This window comes from Adelges cooleyi, unplaced genomic scaffold (genome assembly GCF_023614345.1).
Source record: "Adelges cooleyi isolate 19-005CV unplaced genomic scaffold, UGA_ACOO_1.1 ACOO_flye_CR_arks_rails_tigmint_CR_PRNA_376, whole genome shotgun sequence".
In the NCBI taxonomy this organism is placed as follows: Eukaryota; Metazoa; Arthropoda; class Insecta; order Hemiptera; family Adelgidae; genus Adelges; species Adelges cooleyi.
In genome coordinates this window covers 8,907,808-8,931,848 of record NW_026096053.1, presented here as the reverse complement: position 1 = coordinate 8,931,848, position 24,041 = coordinate 8,907,808, and the positions used below count along the sequence as shown (strand labels likewise).

At 29.3% G+C, this 24,041-nt stretch overlaps 3 protein-coding genes across 5 annotated transcripts; all 3 read right to left on the bottom strand.

The window, feature by feature from the left end:
• Positions 1 to 351: 351 nt before the first annotated feature.
• Positions 352 to 2,314, bottom strand: LOC126840549 (uncharacterized). The gene is made up of 7 exons (XM_050576378.1): positions 2,047 to 2,314; positions 1,842 to 1,976; positions 1,433 to 1,655; positions 1,174 to 1,363; positions 995 to 1,104; positions 798 to 939; positions 352 to 734 (listed from the first exon to the last, which is right to left on the bottom strand). Exons 1-7 carry the CDS (start codon positions 2,113 to 2,115, stop codon positions 440 to 442), a joined length of 1,164 nt encoding a protein of 387 aa, XP_050432335.1. The 5' UTR covers positions 2,116 to 2,314; the 3' UTR covers positions 352 to 439.
• Positions 2,315 to 3,423: 1,109 nt separating this feature from the next.
• LOC126841094 (chromodomain-helicase-DNA-binding protein 1) lies at positions 3,424 to 17,364 on the bottom strand. Of its 2 annotated transcripts, none has more exons than XM_050577353.1 (19): positions 16,497 to 17,364; positions 15,039 to 15,121; positions 12,590 to 12,760; positions 12,105 to 12,317; positions 11,552 to 12,036; positions 9,569 to 9,807; positions 9,219 to 9,497; positions 8,856 to 9,136; positions 8,660 to 8,795; positions 8,293 to 8,502; positions 7,609 to 8,226; positions 7,373 to 7,546; positions 7,040 to 7,288; positions 5,505 to 6,401; positions 5,150 to 5,328; positions 4,922 to 5,088; positions 4,369 to 4,660; positions 4,159 to 4,272; positions 3,424 to 4,086 (listed from the first exon to the last, which is right to left on the bottom strand). In XM_050577353.1, the coding sequence occupies exons 1-19, from the start codon at positions 16,503 to 16,505 to the stop codon at positions 3,906 to 3,908; spliced, it is 4,977 nt and encodes a 1,658-aa protein (XP_050433310.1). In that variant the 5' UTR covers positions 16,506 to 17,364; the 3' UTR covers positions 3,424 to 3,905. The 2 variants fall into 2 exon arrangements, with proteins under 2 accessions (XP_050433310.1, XP_050433309.1); XM_050577352.1 differs by having other exon boundaries at positions 3,425 to 4,086; positions 4,159 to 4,284; positions 16,497 to 17,361.
• Positions 17,365 to 18,439: 1,075 nt separating this feature from the next.
• On the bottom strand, positions 18,440 to 22,165 carry LOC126841095 (28S ribosomal protein S11, mitochondrial). 2 transcript variants are annotated; one of them, XM_050577354.1, is made up of 5 exons: positions 21,649 to 22,165; positions 21,311 to 21,441; positions 20,515 to 20,615; positions 20,051 to 20,116; positions 18,440 to 18,663 (listed from the first exon to the last, which is right to left on the bottom strand). In XM_050577354.1, exons 1-5 carry the CDS (start codon positions 21,855 to 21,857, stop codon positions 18,556 to 18,558), a joined length of 615 nt encoding a protein of 204 aa, XP_050433311.1. In that variant the 5' UTR covers positions 21,858 to 22,165; the 3' UTR covers positions 18,440 to 18,555. The 2 variants fall into 2 exon arrangements, with proteins under 2 accessions (XP_050433311.1, XP_050433312.1); XM_050577355.1 differs by having other exon boundaries at positions 21,311 to 21,436; positions 21,649 to 21,772.
• Between the last annotated feature and the right edge of the window lie 1,876 nt (positions 22,166 to 24,041).

The following is a 24,041-nucleotide window of genomic DNA, read 5'->3' as shown; positions in this document are numbered from 1 at the left end:
GTAGAATTAAAGTAAAAATTAACCAATTTTTTTTATTTTACCATTATATTTTTAATATTAAATATTTAGTCTTTTGTATGGCTTTTAAAATTTTTATTTATTAATACTTAAAATCTGGATTTTTTTTTTTTCCATCCCTAAACCAATCCAAAAACAATATTTATTGTTGATTCTGTTTATACATTTTGTGACGATTATTTTTTTTTCTACTTTTAAGAAGTAAAAATGGTAATATTATTTTATACAACCATTTGTATGTAAACATTTATTTACAATAACAAAGTTAATGCAAATACTTTTAAAAAAATTAAAAAGGGAATTAGTTAAATTAAATTTTCAACAGGCATCATATTGATTCTAAAAGCAAATAATTTATTTTTTTAAATTTTTAAATAAAATATAATTAAATAGAGTTAATAAATTAAATGTATACAATTCTTCAATTATTTGGCCAAGAAAGAATATCATTCATAGCAAATTGGTGAGTCCAGTGCCTTGCAACTGAATCATATGTTTGTCTATCATTATTGTAAAGACGTGCAATATCTGGTTCCATGCAGACATCACAAAACGGATCGGTCAATAACGACTGAATGGATATCAAAACTTTAGCCAAAGTTAATGCTAGACTCCAATTGTGATGAATCGAATCAAGACCAATATCGCCATGGCGAGATATATTTGGATGAAAAACTTTTGTGAGAAACCTTACTACTGGAGGGCTCATTGGATAACTAAAATGTAATTAAAATAATATTAAACAATTTAAAAATGTAATATTATGTTATATGACATACCCATAAGGAATTTGTATGTAAAGATAGAAGATACCACCTTCAAAAGGGCTACCAACAGGTCCCAAAATTGTGGCTTGCCAGTGGCACCAATGACTATCCAATGGTACTGCTCTGATACCCTCAGGCGGGTCACCTTTTAGACCTGCAGGAATGACAGTTAAAAATATGAAATAACTTTGATGTTGATTTATACTAACTTTTGACTTCGTGGCGCAATCGTCTTCTTCTCCAAGAGTTTTCTTGACATTCAGCATAAGGGCGATTGAACATGCGACGTACACATGATATACACGACGAACTATTAATTCTATATTTATAAAAAAAACAATCAATTGTTATACTCTAACACGTACAACTGAAATATAGTTATACTAACAATGATGAGCACACTAAGTGCCAGTCGTCAACCGTTTTAAGGGGCTTGTACAGTGGCCAACATTTATCTACTAATCTATACCAAGTCGTTTGTGGAATATGAGAACGTAAAAGCTGATCCCAACGTGTGCATACTTTGCTTACACACCAAAGACTGAAGTCGTCCAAGTATGAAAACACAGTCAATAATACTACGTACAATTAAAAAACATTAAAAACAATAATGAGATTTTACTTAGTATAAATATACAAATAAATACCTTCAGGAGGAAGCTCTTGGAAGTAATCACTATCCCCGTCAAAAGGTTGAAGGCGTGGCGCTGTCATTTCAGACAACAATTGAAGTCGCCGTGCTAGATCTTGAGACGGAGCTGCTGCCTGGTCACCAGGTGCATCAAGTGGGACATCTTGAACTGGACGTTGAAATCCATTATAGAATGAATCTGCTGGTTCATCATTTCCGCTATCACCATCTTCTACGCCCTAAAATTGATATTTTATCAACTTGTGAACACAACAGTTTAACTCAATAGTATTAGATATATTAACGCTACTATTTTGGTGAAATGGTTATAGTTTATGGTTAACTAAAACACAAAATTTTAACCCTACGATTTAAAAAATAAAAACACCAGTTGTGCGTTAATATTGAAAATTTTTTTTAAACACCATTGTGTTATGAACGTCTTCGTGAACGGCTTGAGACAAATCTTCAGAAAAAAGAAATAAATGACACGTTTGGCAAATTTGTTCTTCGAAACAAGGCCCATAATAGCCATTACAAACGTGACAACTTGACGGTTTCTGAAACCAGATTAAATAAATAATATAATAGGTTAATACAAATTGAACAATGGTCATTAGTATAATTTACCTGAAAATTTGTAATAAACACTTCTTTTTCAAAACTATTGTCTTGCCTGTCGAACCCACGTCCTGCCATTTTTAAGTTTAACGTCAGCTGTTTAAGCCCGTTTACATATTAAAACCAATGACACAATTGATGCTCGTTCTCAATTACATAGTCATATTTTTTTAGAATTTAAGTGATTTTAGATTTTTGTGTAAAATGAATAACTCAACAATTCGCCACTCAAGAAATACGTTTACGATTTTATCATATTCACGGCTTTATTAAACTTCTTATCTTATCACTATAAACATGTTATAATAACATCATCATAATTTGTAACCATTGTCTTTATTCATTATTTGTAAAAAAACAATTAATTTGTTGTTAATGTAATATTACCATTACATCAATTTAGCTATGAATTTTAAAAGTAATATTGAAAACCAATAATAATCATAACAAAATATAACCAATCCGTGATTCATCGTTTAACCCATGTAAACATTAATTATTTTACTATAGTTTGATGCTTTACCTGTTGAAATATGACATTTGAAAAATTGACTTTTAAACGTGCCAAATATTTTTGAGTACAATAACTTAAAATTTAAAATTAGAACACAAGACGTCCTGCACTGTTTTTTTTATGATGTAACATGAATGGAAATTATCAGAATACTTGTTTAGCGTCGTCTTCAGTACTTAAAATATTTGCCAAATAAATAGTAGACAGCGAAAAACCACGTAGAATAAAATTACTCAAATTTCATGGATCAATTATAAATTGTACTCAAAATTATAATTTAATTGAGTCGGTCTTAGGTATTTTTACTATAATATTGGTAATAGTTTGTTGGTCAAGGAATATTAGTTTTGAAATTCCGCTAGTTTAATTTCACGTCGAAACTTAACTTATATGTTCATACTAGTTAATTTAATTAAATAATTAGTTAAATGTCAAATATAATTATAACAAATACTGATACACAATACAGCTAGTTATTTGCATATCTAAAAATTTCCAAAATTATAACTTAAAATTTAAAAACTAAAGAAGTGAAATTCAATCTTTCAGAAAAGACGTTCCTTGTAAAAAGTGGTAAAGTAAATATTTTTAGGCGAATTGACAACTTGGTCTGCAAATAAAAATTGTAGTCGCAGAATTTTGAAGTATGAGAATGCTACAAGGGATCAGATATCCCTATAAAACTAAAAAAAAAAAAATAGGCGATAAAACAAAAAGATAACATATGTACTATTAAAAATAGAATTTTAATTTCAATTTCATGTCAGTTTTATTAAAAAATCAAATTAATTTTTGTATTAATTTGATAGTTTTAACATGATATACTATCTTTTTATAATATCACATAATTGTTTATTATTTTATATCTACACACAACAAAAAAAAGGGAAAACGTAAATTAAAAATACATTAACGGTTTGTTTTACGAAGTGAATATAAAGTTCACTTATTGAAATAGACAACAATATTATACATTATAAGTGTATAAAGTTTTGTATTAAGAAATTTAAATTCATAAAAATAAAAATAAAATAAAAAATAAAAAACAAACAGAATAAAAAGTGAACGGTTAAGTAAGGATATTTATACACTAGTCAGAATTTTACTAAATACATTACATATAATAATGGTATGTAAAAAAATAAAGTATTTACAATTGCTGTTCGATAATCGAATCTTACTAAGTAGAATTTAATATATTTTGGTACAAGATAAAATTAAAAAAACAACTATAATTTATAAGGACAAAACATTATAACAATAACCATTATAATGCATTTTTCTTCAATTCAGATTAGCAATAAACATGGCTTTCAATGTTATATTTCTTAACTATATATAAAATACAAAATGGTTAGGAATTGTTTCGAGGCCTTCGTTCGTAATCTCTTCGGTATTCCGATACAGGGGGATGCCAGTCAGCTGGTACGGCATATGATGCCATCGGCAAGTATTGTGCAGAGCCTGAGCGACCATACAACTCGGGTGCATAGAAACCAGCAGCTGCAGAACCATATGCAGCATATTGTTGATACCTGTTTACAAATATATTTAATTTTAACTTGATTTCATATATACTATATTATATACTTTTTTTTAGTACTAACCTGATTTTTTCATACATACGCATATCAGAATCATGATCTCTGTCACGGTCTCTAAATCCAGGACGACTACGATAACTATTATCGTACCTATCACGTCGGGTACCAGAGTCTCGACTAGATGAATACCTTGATAACATAACAATCCATTACTTACATTTACTAAAACGCTTATTAAAATAAACAAAATATTGTTACGGGTAATTACTTTACCTTCGACTATCGCTTCTCGAATAAGGAGCACTGCTCCTATTTCTGTGGTGGTTATAATTGTTATCATATCTATTACTGCTCTGATCGTACGATCTCGAGGCGTTTGATGAATTACTTGAACTTGGAGGTGGAGATCCAGTTACAGCAGTAGCAGTAGCAGATGTTTGAGGAGTACCTAAATTATTCGACTGATTGCTTGAATTAAATTTTGGCTTTTTGTGTGTTTTATCTACATCGTCTCCTTCCCGAGGTTTACGTTTGTTGAGATTTAATAGATCTTCAGACTCGACCTAATTTTAAACATATTATTGTTATTATTTTTAATATATTTTATTATTTGTATGAATACACTTGAGGTATACTTTAAACCATTTTAAGGGTAATGCAGAAACTCTTGACAATTTTTTTTTTATATTATATAAAAAATCAACTAAATCCTTAAAATACTCCAAACAATTAGTAAATAATACTTTGAAGTAGATAGTAAAATGTATTTTTATGGCTTGAGTTGCTCCATACCCTAATTATTAAAACAAATGTATTGGTGCACTTACATTTTTATAATTCTTTCTCTCTTCTTTATTCTTATCTTTTTTCTTTTTATCTTTAGTTTTACTTTCTTTTTCTAATTTTTCAGTCGCGTGTAATCCTTTGCGATAAATTTTAAGTAGCTTTTTTGAATCAAATTCCGTAAATTTTGAGACAAAAAACCATAAATTACTAAAAAAAAGTTATTATAAAAATTAGGGTTTTAGGAAAATAAACAACAGTGTATACTAACCTTCTCCACTCTCTGATTTTATCAGGATCCTTATAATCTTCTAAACATTTTCCTATGTGTGATCCGATTTCCATTAAACATTCTTGCAAATGACTGGCATAACGTAATTCATTCTTTTTTTCTTCTGGGTCATCTAGAGCTTTTAATACCTTTTTTACAGGTCGCATTTTTTCTTTACACTGTAAATAAATAAATAAAGTATTAGAAAAAAATAAGATGTATAAAAAAAGGTACAGTGATAAACTTTTAAATGCAAAATTAAGAACTGCGATTATACTTGGCTAGTCGCCATATTTTTAATTAAAATTAGTTTTAAAACATACTTCAATACTTATTTATTTGAATTTAAATTTACCTCTAGAAAAACGTCTTTGGGTAACTCTACAATATCATCAACATTTACAGCCTTTGGTTCACTGTTAGCTGTAAAATGCATAGGTCCAGATTTTGTAATAACTTTTCGTTTTTTCTCTTTTTTTGGAGAATTAACTAACCCTGACTTTGCATTATTTGCATCCTTTTTTAGTTTTGATTTTTCATCTTGACTAATTGAGTTTTCAGTTTGTTTTTTCTTTGTACTATTTTCATTGTCACTACTGTCATCGTCAATTATTTCTCTAGATTTACCCTCTTTAATTTTACGTACTTTTTTAGGTTTTATTTCACCTTTATTAACTGGTACTTGATTTTTCTTTATCATTTTTAATAAATACTCTGCACGAGCCAATAAGTGTTTTGCTTGAGGTTTTTTATCTTCGTTAGAAAGTATTTTGTCACTCAGTCCTAACGCGGAATCGATTTTTATTGCTTCCCATGAACCAAGTCCATAAAGATAAATTCCTATTAAAAGTTTTGAGTCATCAGCTAATTCCCAATCAAAATCAAAATTAGCTGATTTCACACGTTTCAAATCTAGACCCCATTTAGATCTTTCTTCTTCGTCTGATGGTATTATATCATCAAGAACATCTAACTCTTCACTACAAGCCAATACACTTTTAGCATTAACCGCTACACCACCAAGTTTGATTGAAGGACCTCTGTTTCTTTTCTTAACACCGTCCTCCATTGTAATATCAGGTTCTTTTTGTGTATCCTCATTACATGCCTCATGACAACGATCATATATCGTTTGTACTAGCTTCCTGAGTTCTGATTTTGGCTTATCTTGTAAATCAGCATCTCCAGCTACTGCATCAATTCGTTTCAATGGATTAGGAAATCGCTTACAACTCTTTATTAATTTTCGAATCTAATAATAATTAAAAAATAAAACATAAATAAATGTACACACAAAAAAACATTAACTTAATGGCTTATTTGCCAATCTTTATGTTGATCCTTAAATCTAAGTATAAAAAACTGTCTTTTGGGATTAATAAATAAACATTCTATATGAAATATTTTAGAAAACGGTGTTTTGTTTGAATATTGAGCACTTGTTTGCTACATTCGCTTGGAGCTGTAGCTTTGTACTGCAATATCAGTGTTTTAGGTTTAAAGACTGCAGTCTATAATATCACAAGTGCAGAGAACAATAGAAGAGCAGTATACAATTTTTACAAATGACTGATTCTGGAAAATATGGTTTATAAATTTTGTCGATTCAGAGTTTATCAACTCAATATTGTTCCTATACCAAACAAGAAGTTAAATAGATTCAACACATTTTTTTCAAAAAAGTTACGCAGCATTATTAATTTGTCACCAGAGAGAATGATGGCGACTCCTTTAAACTCAATGATTTCTTGGCCAGTAAGGGAGGTTGCCTATGGTCGTGTTGCAGTAAGGACTGCACACTGACACCTTACCCACCTCAAAAAATGTTTTATAAAAATATATATGTATAGAATAAAGAATATTTTAAAAAAACTATCAGCTAATGCTTACTTCAGAGTCTGTAAATCCTTTTACTACTTCTTTACGTGGCCTGCCCCGTTTTCGAGGTTGATCATCGTCACTTCCATCATAACTGGATTCATCAGATTCACCTTTTTTTGATTTACTGGTTTTACCATCTCCTTGATTGACTTTTTGTAAAGTTTTCCTACTTCTTGGCGGTAAATAAAGATCTTCCATTTCCTTAGCTTTTTCTTCTTCTTCAACTTTCTTTCTCAATGTTTCAGGAATAATTTCTTCCTACGATATTAAATATAATAGATTGATATTAGATTTCAAATTAGATAAAATGTAATTTGTTTAAAAAGAAAAATATATAATTACCCAATCTCTATTTTCTTGATCGTTTTGGGAATTGGGCGATTTATCAGCAACTAAATCTTTTTCTTCGTCAAAAGTAAAACTAGCTACTTTAAATGCTGACAATAACTCATCACCCACAGTTGTTGGAGCTTCATCACGAGTCTCGGCTCGTCTTAGTATTTCATCAATATCACACTAACAAATAAATTTATTAACATTAATTACTCCTTAAAATTTTAGTAAAAAATAAAAAATACCAGAGGTTCTTCATCTGCTTCAGGGTCATCTTTAAACAACTCTTCAGCACCAAATTTTAAAATAGCTGTAAGCTCATCTTTGTTAAATGGTATTGAAGAATTTTTTGCCTTTTTATCAAGAACTGTGCGCCCTGTAGTATCCATTCTCTGAATGACTAAATGATCCAATACCATCTTTTGTTTGGCTCTTTCTACAATATCTTCTTCTACTGATCCTTTAGTCACTAATCTATAAATATTGACTTGATTTTTCTGTCCTATTCTGTGAGCTCGTGCTTGAGCTTGTAAGTCGTTTTGTGGATTCCAGTCAGAATCAAAAATTATGACCGTATCAGCAGTTGCTAAATTAATACCAAGACCACCGGCTCGAGTAGATAACAAAAAGCAGAAATCTTGAGATCCCTCAGCATTGAAGTGCTCTAAAGCTTGTCGTCTAATGTCTCCTTTAATACTACCATCAAGTCGTTGAAATGGTAAATGCCGATAACTTAAATATTCAGCAAGAATATCTAACATTCGTACCATTTGAGAAAATATGAGAACTCGATGGCCAGTTTCTTTTAAGCGTACTAATAATTTGTCAAGCAGCATAAGTTTTCCAGAACCACGTAATAAAGTCTAAAAACAATATAAAAAAACACATGTCATAAATACATTTAAAGATTTAATTGAATAAATTTTTACCTGAAGATTGTCATCACTCGTGTTTTCGTTCTCTTGGGGTTTAGTAAGAAGTGCGTGATTACAACATTTTTTCAGCTCTATCATGATATTTAGAAATGTTGTTGAAGACCCTTTTGATCCTTTTCTTAATGCGTTATAGTTCTTTGTTAAAATCCATTTATAATATTGTCTTTGTACAGGAGTCATCTCAACTCTTAATATTTGTTCAACCTACAAGCCAGGAAACGAAAGTATGTCAAAATAATAAATTTGTGGGCAATATACAAGCCAAAGCACCGCCACTGTGCCAAGATGGGTATGTACATTTAATCCATATTATTCTCACAAGCAGTGAAAAGGTTTTAAAATGAAATATTTTTTTTGTTACCTTAGCTGGTAATGATTTCTCTACGTCTTTTTTTACTCGGCGTAAAATATAAGGTTCAAGTTGTTTGTGAAGTTTTGTATAGCCTTTACTGGCTGCATTATCATGCATATGCTCAAATTCTTCCCAAGAATCAAATCTAAAAAAAAGTATATTTTATACTTCCTTTTTTTTATTATTCAATATGCATAATACTTACTTTCCTGGCATTATAAAATGTAATAGTGCCCATAGTTCTTTCAAGCTATTTTGAAGAGGAGTCCCTGTAATAAGTAACCTGTGGTTGGTGTCATAGTCTTTAAGAGCTTTATATAAAAGAGAATCGTCATTTTTTAAACGATGTGCTTCATCTACCATTAAACAAGCCCAACTAAGACTACTCAAAATTAAACTATCTTTAAGCAAGATCTCATATGTGGTTAGTATAACATTGAATTTCAGTCTTTTAGAGCCTTCAAAACACCATTCTGTTTCACGAATCTATAAATGCAATAATGACATTATTATAATGTTCTGTTTAATAAAAAAAAAAAAAATTTATTGTCATATAATTGTATCTTACAATGTTCCGAGATTCAACATCTCCAATATAGGTTACGATGTTGATGTCAGGTGCCCACAAGGCAAACTCACGCTGCCAGGATGGCATAGTAGATAAAGGTACAACCACAAGAAATGGCCCGTGAACTTGATAATGGTGAAATAAATAGTAAATGAAACAAATTGTTTGGATTGTTTTTCCGAGGCCCATTTCATCAGCAAGAATTACAGAATTATCTTTGCACCATGAATGAACTAACCAATTTACACCATGTAACTGATAATCTCTGAGTATAAGTTTCTAAATATACAATATAAATCATAATTAAAAAAAAAATTGCTATGACATGTTGTTTTTAAATTAATGCTCACCTCGTCGTAACCACCAAAATATTCCGGTTCTTCAGTTAACTGAATAAATTTGGGACGATATTTTAAGGCTCTACACGCTTTTGAAGGTGTTCTTTTTGAGCCCTCTCGATCTCGGAATTCTTTTATCTTCTGTGGCCACTTTTTTTCTATTAAACCAGAATCTTCCCAAGTTGCATCACTGTATGGTAATGATTGCCACTTAACATAATATTCTTTCTGCGCTGAATTTTTTGATTCTCCTAAAAAAAAAATTAGCTATGAGTCAAAATGTTAACAGTTTTAACACACTTAAGATAAAAAAGAGTACATATCCGATTTGATTGAGAGATGAAAAAGTCTATCATCTAAGCAAATCAAATTTACCTTTTTAAATTCGAATATTGCTTGTAATTTGCCTCCTATTAAATATTACCTACCAATTTTCTTAAAATAAGAAATAATTATAGTAAATGAATAAATTTGAGTTCCATTGAATCCCGGTCATTGCCAATCCACAGTAATAAAACTGCAGATTCTTATGCCAAATGTTCTTCATCCTTCTCACACAGATGCTCTGCAACTTTTCAGAGTCCATTTCTCAAGTGTGGCAAGACTAAAGACCTTCTCTCCCCTCACAATTCCTTAAGTTTTTTGATCCCATATACTTCAGCTTTCTAATTAAGAAATGTCCTTTTTCCGTCTCAGAATTGGCCATAATCTTCTTCCGGCACATGCTTATCATATCATCCCTAAATTCAGTCTCCTTCTGTTCTGTCCCTTACATGATGATGTCAACTCTATAACTTTTCTCATTTAATTTTTTTCTGTCCTTTCCTACCCAATAGGAACCTTCTTTCCCTCTCCAACTCCCTTCAATATCCTTAATTTGTGTTCTTTACCTGTCATCACAGCCATAATTTCATTCCTCCAGAAAGCTAGCTGTTGTGGTAATTTAATATCAATTTTTGTGCATTTGATTTTACTTTTACAATATAAAACTAATTATTATTTTTATTGCTCATATTTTAATTTTGTTTATATTATATTTTTTGTTTTTAGTTGTAATGCCGGGTCCATACAGAGGTTTTAAAAAAACAAAACAAAAACTCAACTTTCTTCTGTTTATAAAAAACAAAACTGTCAAAAACATTTGTCCACACTAAATTGACAAAAATTCTCAAAAAACATGAACAAAGTTCAAATACTATGTTTATGTTTTGTTTTTGTTTTCATCTATCCATACTGAAAAAATTGGTTTAAAATTGTGTTCATACTTTTATACTAGTTTAGTCTGCTTTCGAAGTTTGATCTATTCGGTTCTTGGTTCGTTCGTTTTTATTTTTTTTATTTTAATAATAAAACTGTTTAAAAAATTTAAATAACAATGTGGAAACTTAAAAGAAATATCGAAGATGAGAAAGATATAACATTTATTTTTATAATTTAAGTTTTTAGCATTCCATAATATTGGAGTTTCGCGGTATAACTCGATTAATTTACATGTTTCATCTACAGACCATTTCTTTTTTACTCATGGTAAAAAATATAAATAATTTTAAAATAATTCAAAAACAAAAATACAATTCAAATTCACAACACACAAAAATAATTTACAAACGAAAAATCGGTACAGGACTAGTCGCTTGAAATGGTCCGACTGTATTGACACGATGGTCGATGAATATTTTTATTTTTAAACACATTGTGTCCACACCGACCTATAGTGTTCATAAAAACACAAACAAAACAAAAACATTGACAAAATTTCCCACCACGAACGGGACACGGCTTTGTTCTTAAAAAACAGAACATTTTGTTGAAAAAAACAAAATTATTTGGAAATTGTCAAAAAACATCGTATTTTTGTTTTGTTTTAATATTGTTCGCTCTGTCTGGACCCGGCCTTATATTACTTTTTAACAATAAATGTATATCAGTCACAATATTTTTTTTTTTTATATAAAGGTTACTAAAATAATAATAATAAATAAGTACTTAAATTACCTATAATTCGTTCGACAATGTTGTAACTTTTCAGTAAGTCTTGTTGAAGTTCTAACTGACATTCATAATATTCAGAATCTTCAGGTGTCATGAGATCTCGCCAAGATTTAACTGAATCTTCTCGTTTTACAAAGTTGTCAATTTTCTTAAGACCCTTTACTTTTTGAGCTTGTAACGAGTTCATTGACTCCCAGGTATTATGAATGTGTGACCAGCCTTTCCATTTAATTAAGTATTGTGTTTCTTTCTCATCAGGCGGACAATCAGTATTGGGGTCTCCATTATTTTCAACAGCATACATGGTTGTGATATTACCTACGACTCCTTTCTTGCCTTCTCTACGAGCCAAGACTTTTTCAATAGTTTCTGAATTGTCGGGTTCTTCTTCCTTTTCTTCAATCTCCTCTTTTTCCAAATAATCATCACTATCACTTTTTTCACTTTCTTCTTTGTAACTGACAGCTGCAGGTCGTCGTCTAGCATTTCTTTAATATTGAAAAATATTTCTTTGTAATACTAACAATTTTACTCATAGAATTCAAAAGTAGCTTACCTAGATTTGGTATAATCGTCATTATCCTCATCGCTGTTACCACTATAACTAATGCGTTTCTGTCGATAACGAGGGTTAGCTTTAACAGCATTAGTGGCTGGTCGTCTTACTGGTTGCTTTTGACGGCGTAAGGCAGCTAATGATTTACTACGAGGTACTTCTTCTTTGTCAGTTTCAGAGTCATAGTCTGAACTGTTATCACTTTTCCATTTCCTAATTGAATACAAATTATAATTATATTCATGACTTTTTTTTAATGTTTATGATTTTTTTAACTATATAAAAGCATTAATAAATAACTTTTAAAAATAATACTATTAAAAGAAAACTCAAAAAGGGGAAAATTTTTTATGAAGCCGCATAAAGTTCATGACAAACTATAATACAAAAATTTAAATAAATCAAACTAAAATCATAAATAAAACTATTAATGAATTTCATTTCATATAAATTTATAAATTGAATGTTTTAAACTATGAACTTACGTAGTTTTGGTAACTCGAGAACTATAATCACTAGATTCATCACTTTCACTAAGTTTGGAGGACACTTTAGTCACTCTCTTTGGTCGTTCATTAGGACTGTATTCATCGGTCGAATGTTCTGAACTATTTGCGTCTTGAGAAGCTGCTTCGGGGTCACTGTGTTCAGATTGACTATAAATATTATAAATTTAAAAATTAAACCTCAAATTCACGACAGTATCAGTATTTCCATTATAACTCATACGACAATATGAAACAATGTTGAACTATTGTGTATAGTAAAGTAAAATGTTCTCAAATATGAATTAATACATTACAATACGATCTCCTTTTGTTTTTAACAAACTCTTGGTAAAAAAATATGCTTTATCATATTGATTCTTATATTTTAATAATTATCATAAGGCCAAATTATTATTTAACATTTTTTTATATATAGATAATGGTTATGAGAAGAGATGTCTGGAAAGACTAGATTACTTAAATTAACTGTTTTACATACAACATTTATTAGGGTTTATACGGTATATAATATAGAAAATTGTATATACTTTAAAATATTGTATTATAAATCATGGTATAATATTGAGCTTAGATACTAGGGTACTATATACTCATGCGTTCAAATTCCTACAATCTGTCATAGAGGTTAACAGTTCTTTCCATAATTAACATAATCCACTTCCAAAATATTTCCTGAATACCTCTATTCACCCTGTCCACCGAGAGAACATACCGGTTTTGCGCATATTAACTGGAACCAAGCAGCCGTTAGGGCAGGCTGGCAGGGCGGTCCTGGAGGGAACACTAGTCCACATTATGTAACGCGCGAGGATGCGTAGAAGACCAATTTTCATCAGGTCGCAGCATGTTCTCTTGGTGGACAGAATATAAATAAGTCACCTAAGTCCTCCTATTGCCTTGGAAGAATTTCTTTATTCAAATAAGTTATTAACCAATTTAAATTGTATATATCATTCTGTTTTTTAATAGGAAATTTACTCTCTAAAATAACATTTTAATCCAAACTTAAACTACTTTTTTGTAAATAGATAGGTTAAATAATAACTTTTCTATCTACAACAATTTATAATAATTTGAATTTTATTTGAAAATTAGCTAAACCAATAGTTTCACAATAAAAATTAATTTAAGAAAGGCCCTGTATAATGTAACGCGTATCACAATAATATACACTAACAGCAAATTATTAGTTACTATCACCACTCCTTTAAATTTTAAAAGTAGAACAATTTTTATAGAGCACCACATTAGTATTGTTGTTAAATGAACCTACTTTTTAAAAATATATGATACAATATTATTATGAGAACTGAAGTTAATAATTATTAAATTAATAAGTAAAAATAAATGCCAAATAATAAATAAGAAAACCCCAAAATAATTACCAAACAGTTGTATGTAAAAATTGTATCAAGGCAAAAATCAATAAATTATGTACCAAATTTTATTCTCCATGGTTATATACTTCTATGTACAATACCATAGATAGCAATATTATAATACTATACTTCATCAACTCTTATGATACCATCAACCTGGGTATAAATTTTCATTAAATACACCTTAAAAAAACAAAAATTAATTGTTCCAAGTTGGACGCATGTTCCATTTCACTCAGTTTGACAATACCCTCATTGGACACCACAGCTACACAGTTAATATGCATTTGTATCTGAAACTGGGTTACTGAAAATACTATAGTGTCGTTGATCTATGTATTTTTAAACTATGGCTATCCTACTACAATCATAATCACTTTATCAAAGTAACTAGAAATATTTATATAAAAAATAAGTTAATGCTCAATCGACATACACTTGACTTATTAGTTGGACAAGTTACTTGAGCATTGAATAATAATAATTTTATTTTTTCTATACATTACTTAATTTCATAAATTGATGTTAATTATTATATAGTTTATATACCATGTTATGTATTTTTTATACCAACGCTAGTCATTTTACGAGGTAGATATATATTTTTTTAAACATATTCCCTGTGGATGAGACACCAATTGGCATTATTGGCTACTTTTATTTCAATGCACTAAACTCAGTGGGCATTAAGATTAAATAAAAATTAATTAATTCACAAGTGTTGTCATATATCAATATTCCAATTTTTAAAAAGTTTTTATCTAATATACCTATTGGGGGAAATCGAATATGGTTATTTCACTGAAACATATTCTTTTTTAAATAGTAACAATAACAATAATAATAATAATAATAGTAAAAATATATTTTGATTAATAAGTGGTAGTTATTTTTTGGTAACATAATATTTTAGTTGAAACAGTTTTGGGTAAAAAAAAATACCCCTTATTTTCTTCCGCACACAGAAGTATAAATAGCTTCTGATCCACAGTGAATGTGTTCAATTTAAAATTATTAAATAAAATAATTTAGTTAATTTTACTTACCTTTCAGAACTCGTTGACGAGGATGATCTTGAATGGTTGTCATTATTTTGATCAGAATCTGACGACTCTTCTTCTGTGGCATTCTATAAGTTAAAGTTGCTTATAGAAATAAAAAAGGACAACCAATTTACCCATATTTATTATTTTTTTTTTTTTTAGTGTTGTATAGCCTTTCGATGTCAGTTATGAATGTAAGTAATGAATGCTTACAATAATAATTGTTTATTTGTATAGAGTAATGATTGTTGAGGTTAGATTGGCGTCGTAGAAATGATGTACTTATTTATTATTAATATATATTGCGAAGACATGTGAGCCATATAATAATTTTATCGTTAATTTAAAAAATGACACTTACATAACGTAAGTCATAAAAATCACAATATTCATCGTAATCAAGACAAAGATGATAAATATAGCTGAAACGAGATGTTTGTTATTGTTATAGAATATTATTTTTCACCATTAATCTATTTAATATTAAATATAGTTTATCTAGGTAGCCTGGGATACCTATTATAGAATAAAAGAATACCACAAGTTTTTAAAAAGTATAAAGCTAAAACTGTTAATGTAAAATTTAAATAAATTATTTTACCTAATTTATTATGAAAATGTTATTATTAAAGGTCAATTGTATGCAGGAGATATTTACTAGTAGCATAATATGTAATTCTACATTCACATCTTATGTTATTATAGTATACAAACAATATGGCGTAACTGGTAACATTTATTTATTTGATATCTTTAAAAATCTATCATTTAAAAGTTATTTTAATATGAAGTATAATTTTTATTTTACAAATATTACATTAAACTGTTTAACATCTTATAACAAAATGATATTCTATGATCTTAGTATAATCTAGGTATAAGTATCAACTTTTTTCTTTTACACACATTTGCACAATATTTTATATTGAAATAATACTGCAGTCTTGGAAGACATCATCTTTATCTTAAAATTTAAAAAATGGGTCCGACTCAAAATGTCAAGTTTCATACCTCTATGGATTCGTTGATTCGTTGGCAATTCATTAAAGAACAATATTTAACTGTCCAACTATATGCACTACCCTTACAGTATTTTGAAAGCGATTATGTGTGTAAAGAATACAAATGTATCAGAGAAAAAGTATTAAAAAAAATGCATTACCTATTTAAGTACGCCTATTCTACGGATGTCCACTATCGTCTATTATGTTGGGAAAGTAAATAACTTATTTATTTGAGTAAAAAGTGTTATTGGGGTTGTATTATTTATTTTTATTAATCACTGGACTATGCATGTACTGAAGATGTGAAGCTTAACTAAGATTGTGTAGCCCAGAATGGAACAACCAACAATAAACGGCATGGGTAAACATTATTTAACAAATTTGGAATTATTTAGTTTTAGGGTGGCTAATAAAATCATTAAGGGTTGTTTGATTTACATTTGCAGACATTTCTTACCTGATGCATTTTAAGTGATGTGAGCAGTTGTTCCCGTTACGAGACAATACGCCTGAATAGAAAATGTTGGTTTCTTTTTAAATAACGTCGCGAAAATAAAATATTTTTTTAATTTAATTATTTCTAAGGAAAAAACATAAAAATCTTTCGTTTCACCCAAATATAGCGATTATAATGCTGTCAAGGTGAGGAGGTGAAGTGGCACAGCCAGTAAACGTGTTCGTTAACAAGCGAAAATCGTAAATACGAGTGTTAACACGAAAATAAACACCGACTATCAATTACACAGTTGAAATTAAAGTTTGAATGCAAAAAAAATAACACCCAGATTAATATACTTTAAAGCATAAACGTGTACGAATGTATGGAAAACGGTGCGAGACAAACAATGAGCGGCCATTTTGTGTGTAGAGATTACACAGAGTGGTGGTGGTACCCCCGCGCTCCTCCATTCAACTATGCATGGGTGACGTAGACGACATGATATATTTGGAAAAGAAAATAATTTTGTTTTTTATTTTAATGAGGAAATATAGAATTAAAAACGTATACTGACAAAATTTATACACAAAAATTCAATATTTTTTTTTGTACGTGAACTTGAACATCATGAAAAAATCGTTTAACATATCGATAGAGAAAAAGTAATATTTTATTTTTTCTTCCATGATATTTGAGTTTAGTGGGAAAATTTCGTTATTACGGCGACGATTGTCATTACTTTATTATATGCGCAGCATAGTAATACGGTATCCCCTCTCATAAAATATTTAATAAAATACATAACGACGTTTTGTACAAAAACAAACAAAATACTACATAGTAGAAAACAGGAAATATTACAAAAAAAGAATTGATCATAATTATTAATTGTATCAATTATAAATAGAAAAAATAGTAATACAAGTGGATAAGGTTTTAGAAAATATATATATCTAACATAATACTAAATTATATCAGTTATAATTTAAGTATTTAATGAGCCTGTAACTATTTAGGAATTCCCAAATTTAACGCAAGTGATATATGCCTAGAACATTAAATTTAAATAAACAGTTGTGATAACCTAGCAAAACTTAAAAAAAAAACAACAGCCATTTCTTAAATAATCATACCAATAATAATTGTCAATCATTTCTATGTTAAAACGTGAAAGTGAAACTAGAATTTGAAAAGAGTAATTCAACTGTAAAACAAAATTACACACATAATTCTTAAGTATACTAAAAAATAAAAATGATTGGCAAATAGGCTGGATGTTTCCTAGGTTGACAGATCTGGGCAATGAATTTGAAACAGTCCCAAAGTATACTACACAAGACTAAAAGAGACTCATAAGTTACCAAGTCTTTCCATTAGTCCTATGCTTCCTTGAGAGTAGCGACTTTCATATCATAAAGCAATGTTTCATCGACCTGGTAGACACCTAACTTATTAAAACAGTACTCATATTCTTTGTTTTCTTTCTAATAAGTTTTAACAAGGGAAGGTCATGATAATTGGGTCACCGAATAACCGTTTGTGCCAATGTGATTCTGAAAATGAGTGTACCATTTAAATATACCCTTTTTGTTTATTTAATTATGCAGTTAAAGCGCAGTAGGTATAACAACAAGCCATTTCAAAATAAATTCTCGATAAATTCAATTTTATAGTAAGAACTATTTTTATAAAAAAATGCAATAACATGAAAATAAACAAAATGGTCAATTTAAATAGTACACTCATTTTCAGCCGTATTGGCATAATTGGTTACGCACATATTTTTTTTAAATTCAATACCAATTTAAAATGATATAACTTTGAAAACTGGCGACCCAACCACCATGACCTTACCTTGTAAATATTCCGTATTTTAATAAATCATTAATTAAAAATATTATGTTGAAGGTCTTTTAAGAAACTTGATATTGGTCCAATAAAGTTATAAAGTATACATATAGTTTTTAAAAAAAATTACAATATTTATTAAATGTTAACATTTGTTTACACTCTATTATCACAAATTCCAAAAATTATATTAATAAACTAGTAAATTGCAGTCTTACTTACAACATAATTACAACTTTCGTCGTTTTCGTGATCTTAATGGGTTCCAAGAAACAGGAGTATCATCTGTCACAGATATAACATTAAGACCTCCCATTGTAAGGCCTTTTATGGAAGACTAAAACAAAAAGTAAAAGAATTATAATTAGTTTCAGAAATAAAAGAACTTTTATAAAACATTAATGGAAAATATATACATAGGTTCGTTCTTATACTGTTATTTCCCGTTTCTTATAGATGTTACTCATATTATTACCTTGGATATTATATTTTGTAACAAATTATAAAAAGTAAAGTCAAAAATTATTAATGAATTTTAATCGCAATTTGAATATAACTGTAAATAAAGCAACTAAGTAATTATCATGAATACTAAAACAACGGTTAACTGGTATTTAAGGCTTTGTTAGGCGTGTGGTCTATGTTTATAGACTAGTCAACCTAAGTCACACAGTGATTCAGGTAAAAAAAGTGTGTTAGTCACACTTTAATTGTAACCAAAAATCATACCACTAAAGAAGGGTTAAAATCACCAGCCTTATAGTATATACAACATTATAAGTAAGTTTTTAAAATGTAAATGTTTTGAAACAAAATATAGTAATTACTATTTTCAAAAAAAAAATATTTTAATTTATAATATATAATTAAGTGTTAATATATTTTCCATACTATTAAAAAATAAACTCCAGTCACTTTAAGTAGATACCTCATCACGTCGGTGGCGACCAGTTCCTATCCCACAACATTGTCATAGCTCAGCACCACATACTGTGTGTACAAGTTTTGGTTTATCATCTAGGTATCTTCTTAAAGTGATTAAAGTATACAATAGATATAGGATCTTAACATTTTATCACAAAATATTCAGAATGTTTATTAAATAAATAAATAAATTAAATATTTGTACCTTGTACCTAAATAGTAATATTCTCATTTCTTTTTTAATTAACAAAATTTAATTAAAAATTTTTCTTAACATTGGTTTCAGGATTATTTCTTTTTTTTATAAAATAAAAAAGGTGTTTAAATTTACATGATTTTTTTTTAATTTCAAGCATTTTCTTAAAAGCTTAGTATATTTCTATAGACCCAGTCAAAGTTTATATTAATTTTTTTTTAATTTAATAATATTTTTTTATATAATCAAATAAATAAATAAATAATGTGCAAGCGCGTGGCGGAGTGAGATAAGGCAGCAGTGTATCAACGCACGGCCGCAGGTTCAAATCTCGACCACTGGGGGTTTATTCATCCAGGTGGGCAACTGTCTGGGGGAAGAAATGGCCACCTGCACCTCTCTCTGGGACCAACTTGTTTGGTAACTTTAAGTCAGCAGGTAGCTGTAAGGTCAAAAATGCTAAATCTAAACTGTCTAAGCCCCAATTAGAGGGAATAACGGACATTAAACGTAAGAGAAAGAAAAATATAAAAAAATTATAAAAGATAATAAATACAATCTGCAACTGCTTGTGTGTATTAAGTATTTTTTAAAAAATACTTACCAATCTCCCAGGGCCTAAACCTTGAACTGTCACACGAAGTGTCCGAATTCCTATTTCCAACGCTCTCTGTAACAAAGTCAATACGTATTTTATATTTTAAGTAAAATATTCGAAAGAAAATAAAACTTTATGTCATGGATACGTGTTAATTATGTGGAGACTTTGTTTTTGACTGTTTATGTTAGTATTATTAACACAGACATTCGTGTCATAACACAGGTTAATAAGAATTGAATAATATTAAATATTACACTACAATGAAATACATCAGTTTCCATCATCACAATAAAACACGTCGGTCAAAACCAAAGTGCATGAGCAAAAACCGACGACAAAATACGACAGTTTTTAATCTGTCGAATCTTGATTTTAAACTCGAAGAGTACAACTGATGAGTAAAAATGTTGAATTTGATGGTAGTGTATGGACCGCTTAGTATAACATTAATGGTCAATAAAACTTACCATTGCAAGACCAATAGCTGTGGCCTGTGCTGCTATGTTAGTGCCTTTTCTTGTATTTTTGAATCCTTCCATACCACAGGATCTGATTAGAATTCTCTCTCCTAAAATATTTAATAGAGATTAAAAAGGTTAATTTTACGAATGTCTATTCAGTACTACCTATATAATAACTCAAATAAAAAAGTTTTTCATAAACTAGGTATACAGTATAGGGCCACTGCTTTAATAAATTATATTATATTAATCTGCTAGTCTCTGTACACATAACACAAGTATTTAATTTCCGTAATATTTTATCTGCATGATCTGCAAATAATTAACTGCTCTCATTCAATCTAAATGTTTTAAAAAAACTAATTGTTGAAAACTGGAAAAAAACAATTTTTTTTCAAAGTATTAATTATATACTACTAATTATTTAATCCCATTATAGAACAATTCAATTGTTTTTAAGAAACAATGTATGAGGATATCTTTAATAAGTTTATTTTTTGATTGCAATGCTAATGCTCTGAACGTTTATAAATACATTTTCTACAATTTGAAACATTTAGAATAAGTGATTAATTATTTTTTGACCTACAATAAATGATTTATTTAAGGTCAGTGTCCCTTTTTATTTAACAGTTTATAATGTTTAGGCCGCTTACTAAAATGTCTACTTTTTTTGCCCTGTGTGACACATAATATGCTACAGTCAAGATCAACATATTCCTGACCAAGCATTTTCATAGTAAGACGGTCATTGAAGATGAACTATATTAACAAATTAGTTTGGTGACGTCAAAGAACTTACCATCACTTTTTGTTAAATGAAGTATTGTATTGTTCTTGGACGATTTAATATGACAAATAGGTACTTCTGAAAATCTGACCCCTCCAAATAACATGTTTGGCGTGTTTTCATCAGGAAACATGTCTTCTTTCCTCAAAAATACATAAAACTTAATTATACACACGGATAAATAAGATTAGTAAAAATTAATATAAAAGTCCATCTTGGCGTTGGAACTTATAACACAACAAAATGGCGTCAATACTCAATGCTATTTAACAATGCCGAAGTACCAGACGATTATTATGAATTAAAAATGCTGTCCCAATTCGCACATATTATTTTAAAGTGAAACTTACTTGGTAATAGCCGAATCGATAGAAACGAATTTCTCTCCTTCAGTACCCTCGTCCACAGGCGGTACGGAAGATAAAAAACTTCGACGGTCTCGATTTTTTAACAACGGCCGTGCAACGTGTAAGCGGCAGACATTTTGATTCTTTACAGAAACAAACAAACTGTGTGCAGTCGCTGTTTTACTCAAACAGCTAATTATTGGGGCAAACATCCTTTGAATGATTATATTTTATTTGCGGGCAAATTAAGTACAAGAAAACTACGGTTAAGGTAAAATCTAAACGCATAAAATGTACATACTCAATAGGACAATATTGTACGTACAACTTAAACACAGTTTACACGGCAAAAATGGCGATTGACATAACAAATAACCTACGGAGTACGAACTACGCAATAAGCCAATAAGCGGATAGAGAGGAGCTGCTGTTGTATTGTCTCATATTCCCCGGCCCGTGAACCGCCCAACCCTACTTCCTCTGTACATCAAAAATGAAATTATGGGTGTTTTCTGTGTTAAGTGTAGCGTAGTGAGTAGTGACTGTAGTCGCTGCTATATGTTAACGTAGCGCCGTAGTCAAGTCGCAAGCGCATGCGTAGAAGCGAAATAGGAAAAGGGAAACCGGGTAAGAGGTAACTATGGTATGTTCTGCATCATCTGTGGCAAAATTAAAAGGTATTCCAGCAATTGGAATTATACATTTTCACAACATGGCTGCTAGCTGTTTTGTATACCGTAATAAAAAATGCATGGCCATCCGAAAACCCTGGCAGCCATTTCACAGTTATCATAAGTATCAACACACCTTAGTTTAAATGCTATATATTTGATAAGATGACGTGTTTATTACGGTTGCTTTACCAGCTACCTGCTACGTTTAAAACTTAGAGTTGATACCACGGTTACGTATCGCTTATACAGGTTGATCAACCTAAATCGTCCACCAATTTTTTCTCGGAAAATAATTGATATTTTATATATAGTTTTTCTCTAGAGAACGAAATCCTCACCAATTTTTTATTATATACAACGGTTACAATAAAATGATAAAATTGCTAAATATTTACAATTTTTCCTCTTTTTAGGCCAGTCAATGAAGAAAACATTTAGGCTAATAACGGAAAAAATTCCCAAACAAAACTTTTTTTTTAAAAGCCTTTTTGGTACATGTACTTTAGTATACTAAAAGTCCCTATGGATCAGACTAGAGTTTTTTTTTTATAAGCTTCGAAAAGTTTTGAGCTTTTGTCAATAACTTGAGAAATATTGCAAATATTTAAAAAAAGTTTTGAGCTTTTGTCAATAACTTGAGAAATATTGCAAATATTTAAAAAAAGTTTTGAGCTTTTGTCAATAACTTGAGAAATATTGCAAATATTTAAAAAAAGTTTTGAACAAAAAATGTTAATGACATAATTTTCTATAAAAAAGCTTTATATACTTTTTTATTTAAACCAGCAGTTTTACAAAAAAACAATTTGAACTTCGGCATATTAAAAAAAATTATATATTACGTCTTTTTACATAACAGTTTTATACGTTGTACGTAATATTACACGTGTAACGTGAGCTACATAATACATATCAATTTTTAATATTCCTTATTAGTTTGAAATAGTTAATATACTATAATTTTATTAATTTATTATTTAATTGACATTTAATTTCCTCAGTTAAAAACGATTAAACGTAAGTTGTGGCGTTTGCGAGATAATAATATATATGTATAATTTTTAAGTTTGGATTCCTCCTACACAGAGTTGTATAGAAACTACGCCAAACATTTCTATTGATTTGTGAATCATAGATTTCTTGTGTAGATGATAGATGTTAGTTCTGATATTATCATTGTATTTGATGGATATGAACAAGAAAGTGCAAAAAATACAAACAAATCCTAATGACAACGTCGAAAAATAAAAACTGTACCGATATTTAATTTGACGACCATATGCCTATGGTCATTTCCGTTACTAAGGCAAACGTTTTATAAAATGATAATAACAAAATTCGGTTTATAGAAATGCTTAAAACAAAATGTATGGAAAAAGTATTCCATTACTTGTCGAATGCAAAAATACAGTCACTCCTCGATCTCCCTTTCTTTAAACCACATTGATATTTAGATAAAGAAATTCCCTGTAGAGTTTTCTATTTTTGATGGATGTCTTTTTTTGAAAATTGTACATAATATAGCTCAAATCATTCAAATCGTTAACTTTAATTCATATTTCGACAATAGACATTGTAAGGATTTTAAAAGATATTCCCCTCCTATCATCAATAGTTTTGAATAAACGATGTCCTCGCCTGGTGTCAGTTTTCTTTTAGTGTTAAGTATACAAACCCTCTAGGTCTTCATTCAATGTAAAAAAAAAGTATATCAACAAATAT

Coding starts and splice junctions, on each gene's coding strand:
- LOC126840549 (XM_050576378.1), bottom strand. CDS start 2,115: ATGGCAGGACGTGGGTTCGACAGGCAAGACAATAGTTTTGAAAAAGAA. Junction 1,105..1,173: donor CACTTAGTGTGCTCATCATT/GTTAGTATAACT, acceptor TTATAAATATAG/AATTAATAGTTCGTCGTGTA. Junction 735..797: donor TACATACAAATTCCTTATGG/GTATGTCATATA, acceptor ATTACATTTTAG/TTATCCAATGAGCCCTCCAG.
- LOC126841094 (XM_050577352.1), bottom strand. Junction 6,402..7,039: donor AAGGATTTACAGACTCTGAA/GTAAGCATTAGC, acceptor AATTATTATTAG/ATTCGAAAATTAATAAAGAG. Junction 5,329..5,504: donor CCAAAGACGTTTTTCTAGAG/GTAAATTTAAAT, acceptor ATTTATTTACAG/TGTAAAGAAAAAATGCGACC.
- LOC126841095 (XM_050577354.1), bottom strand. CDS start 21,857: ATGTTTGCCCCAATAATTAGCTGTTTGAGTAAAACAGCGACTGCACAC. Junction 21,442..21,648: donor ATCGATTCGGCTATTACCAA/GTAAGTTTCACT, acceptor TGTATTTTTGAG/GAAAGAAGACATGTTTCCTG. Junction 18,664..20,050: donor GTTTAGGCCCTGGGAGATTG/GTAAGTATTTTT, acceptor TTTTTGTTTTAG/TCTTCCATAAAAGGCCTTAC.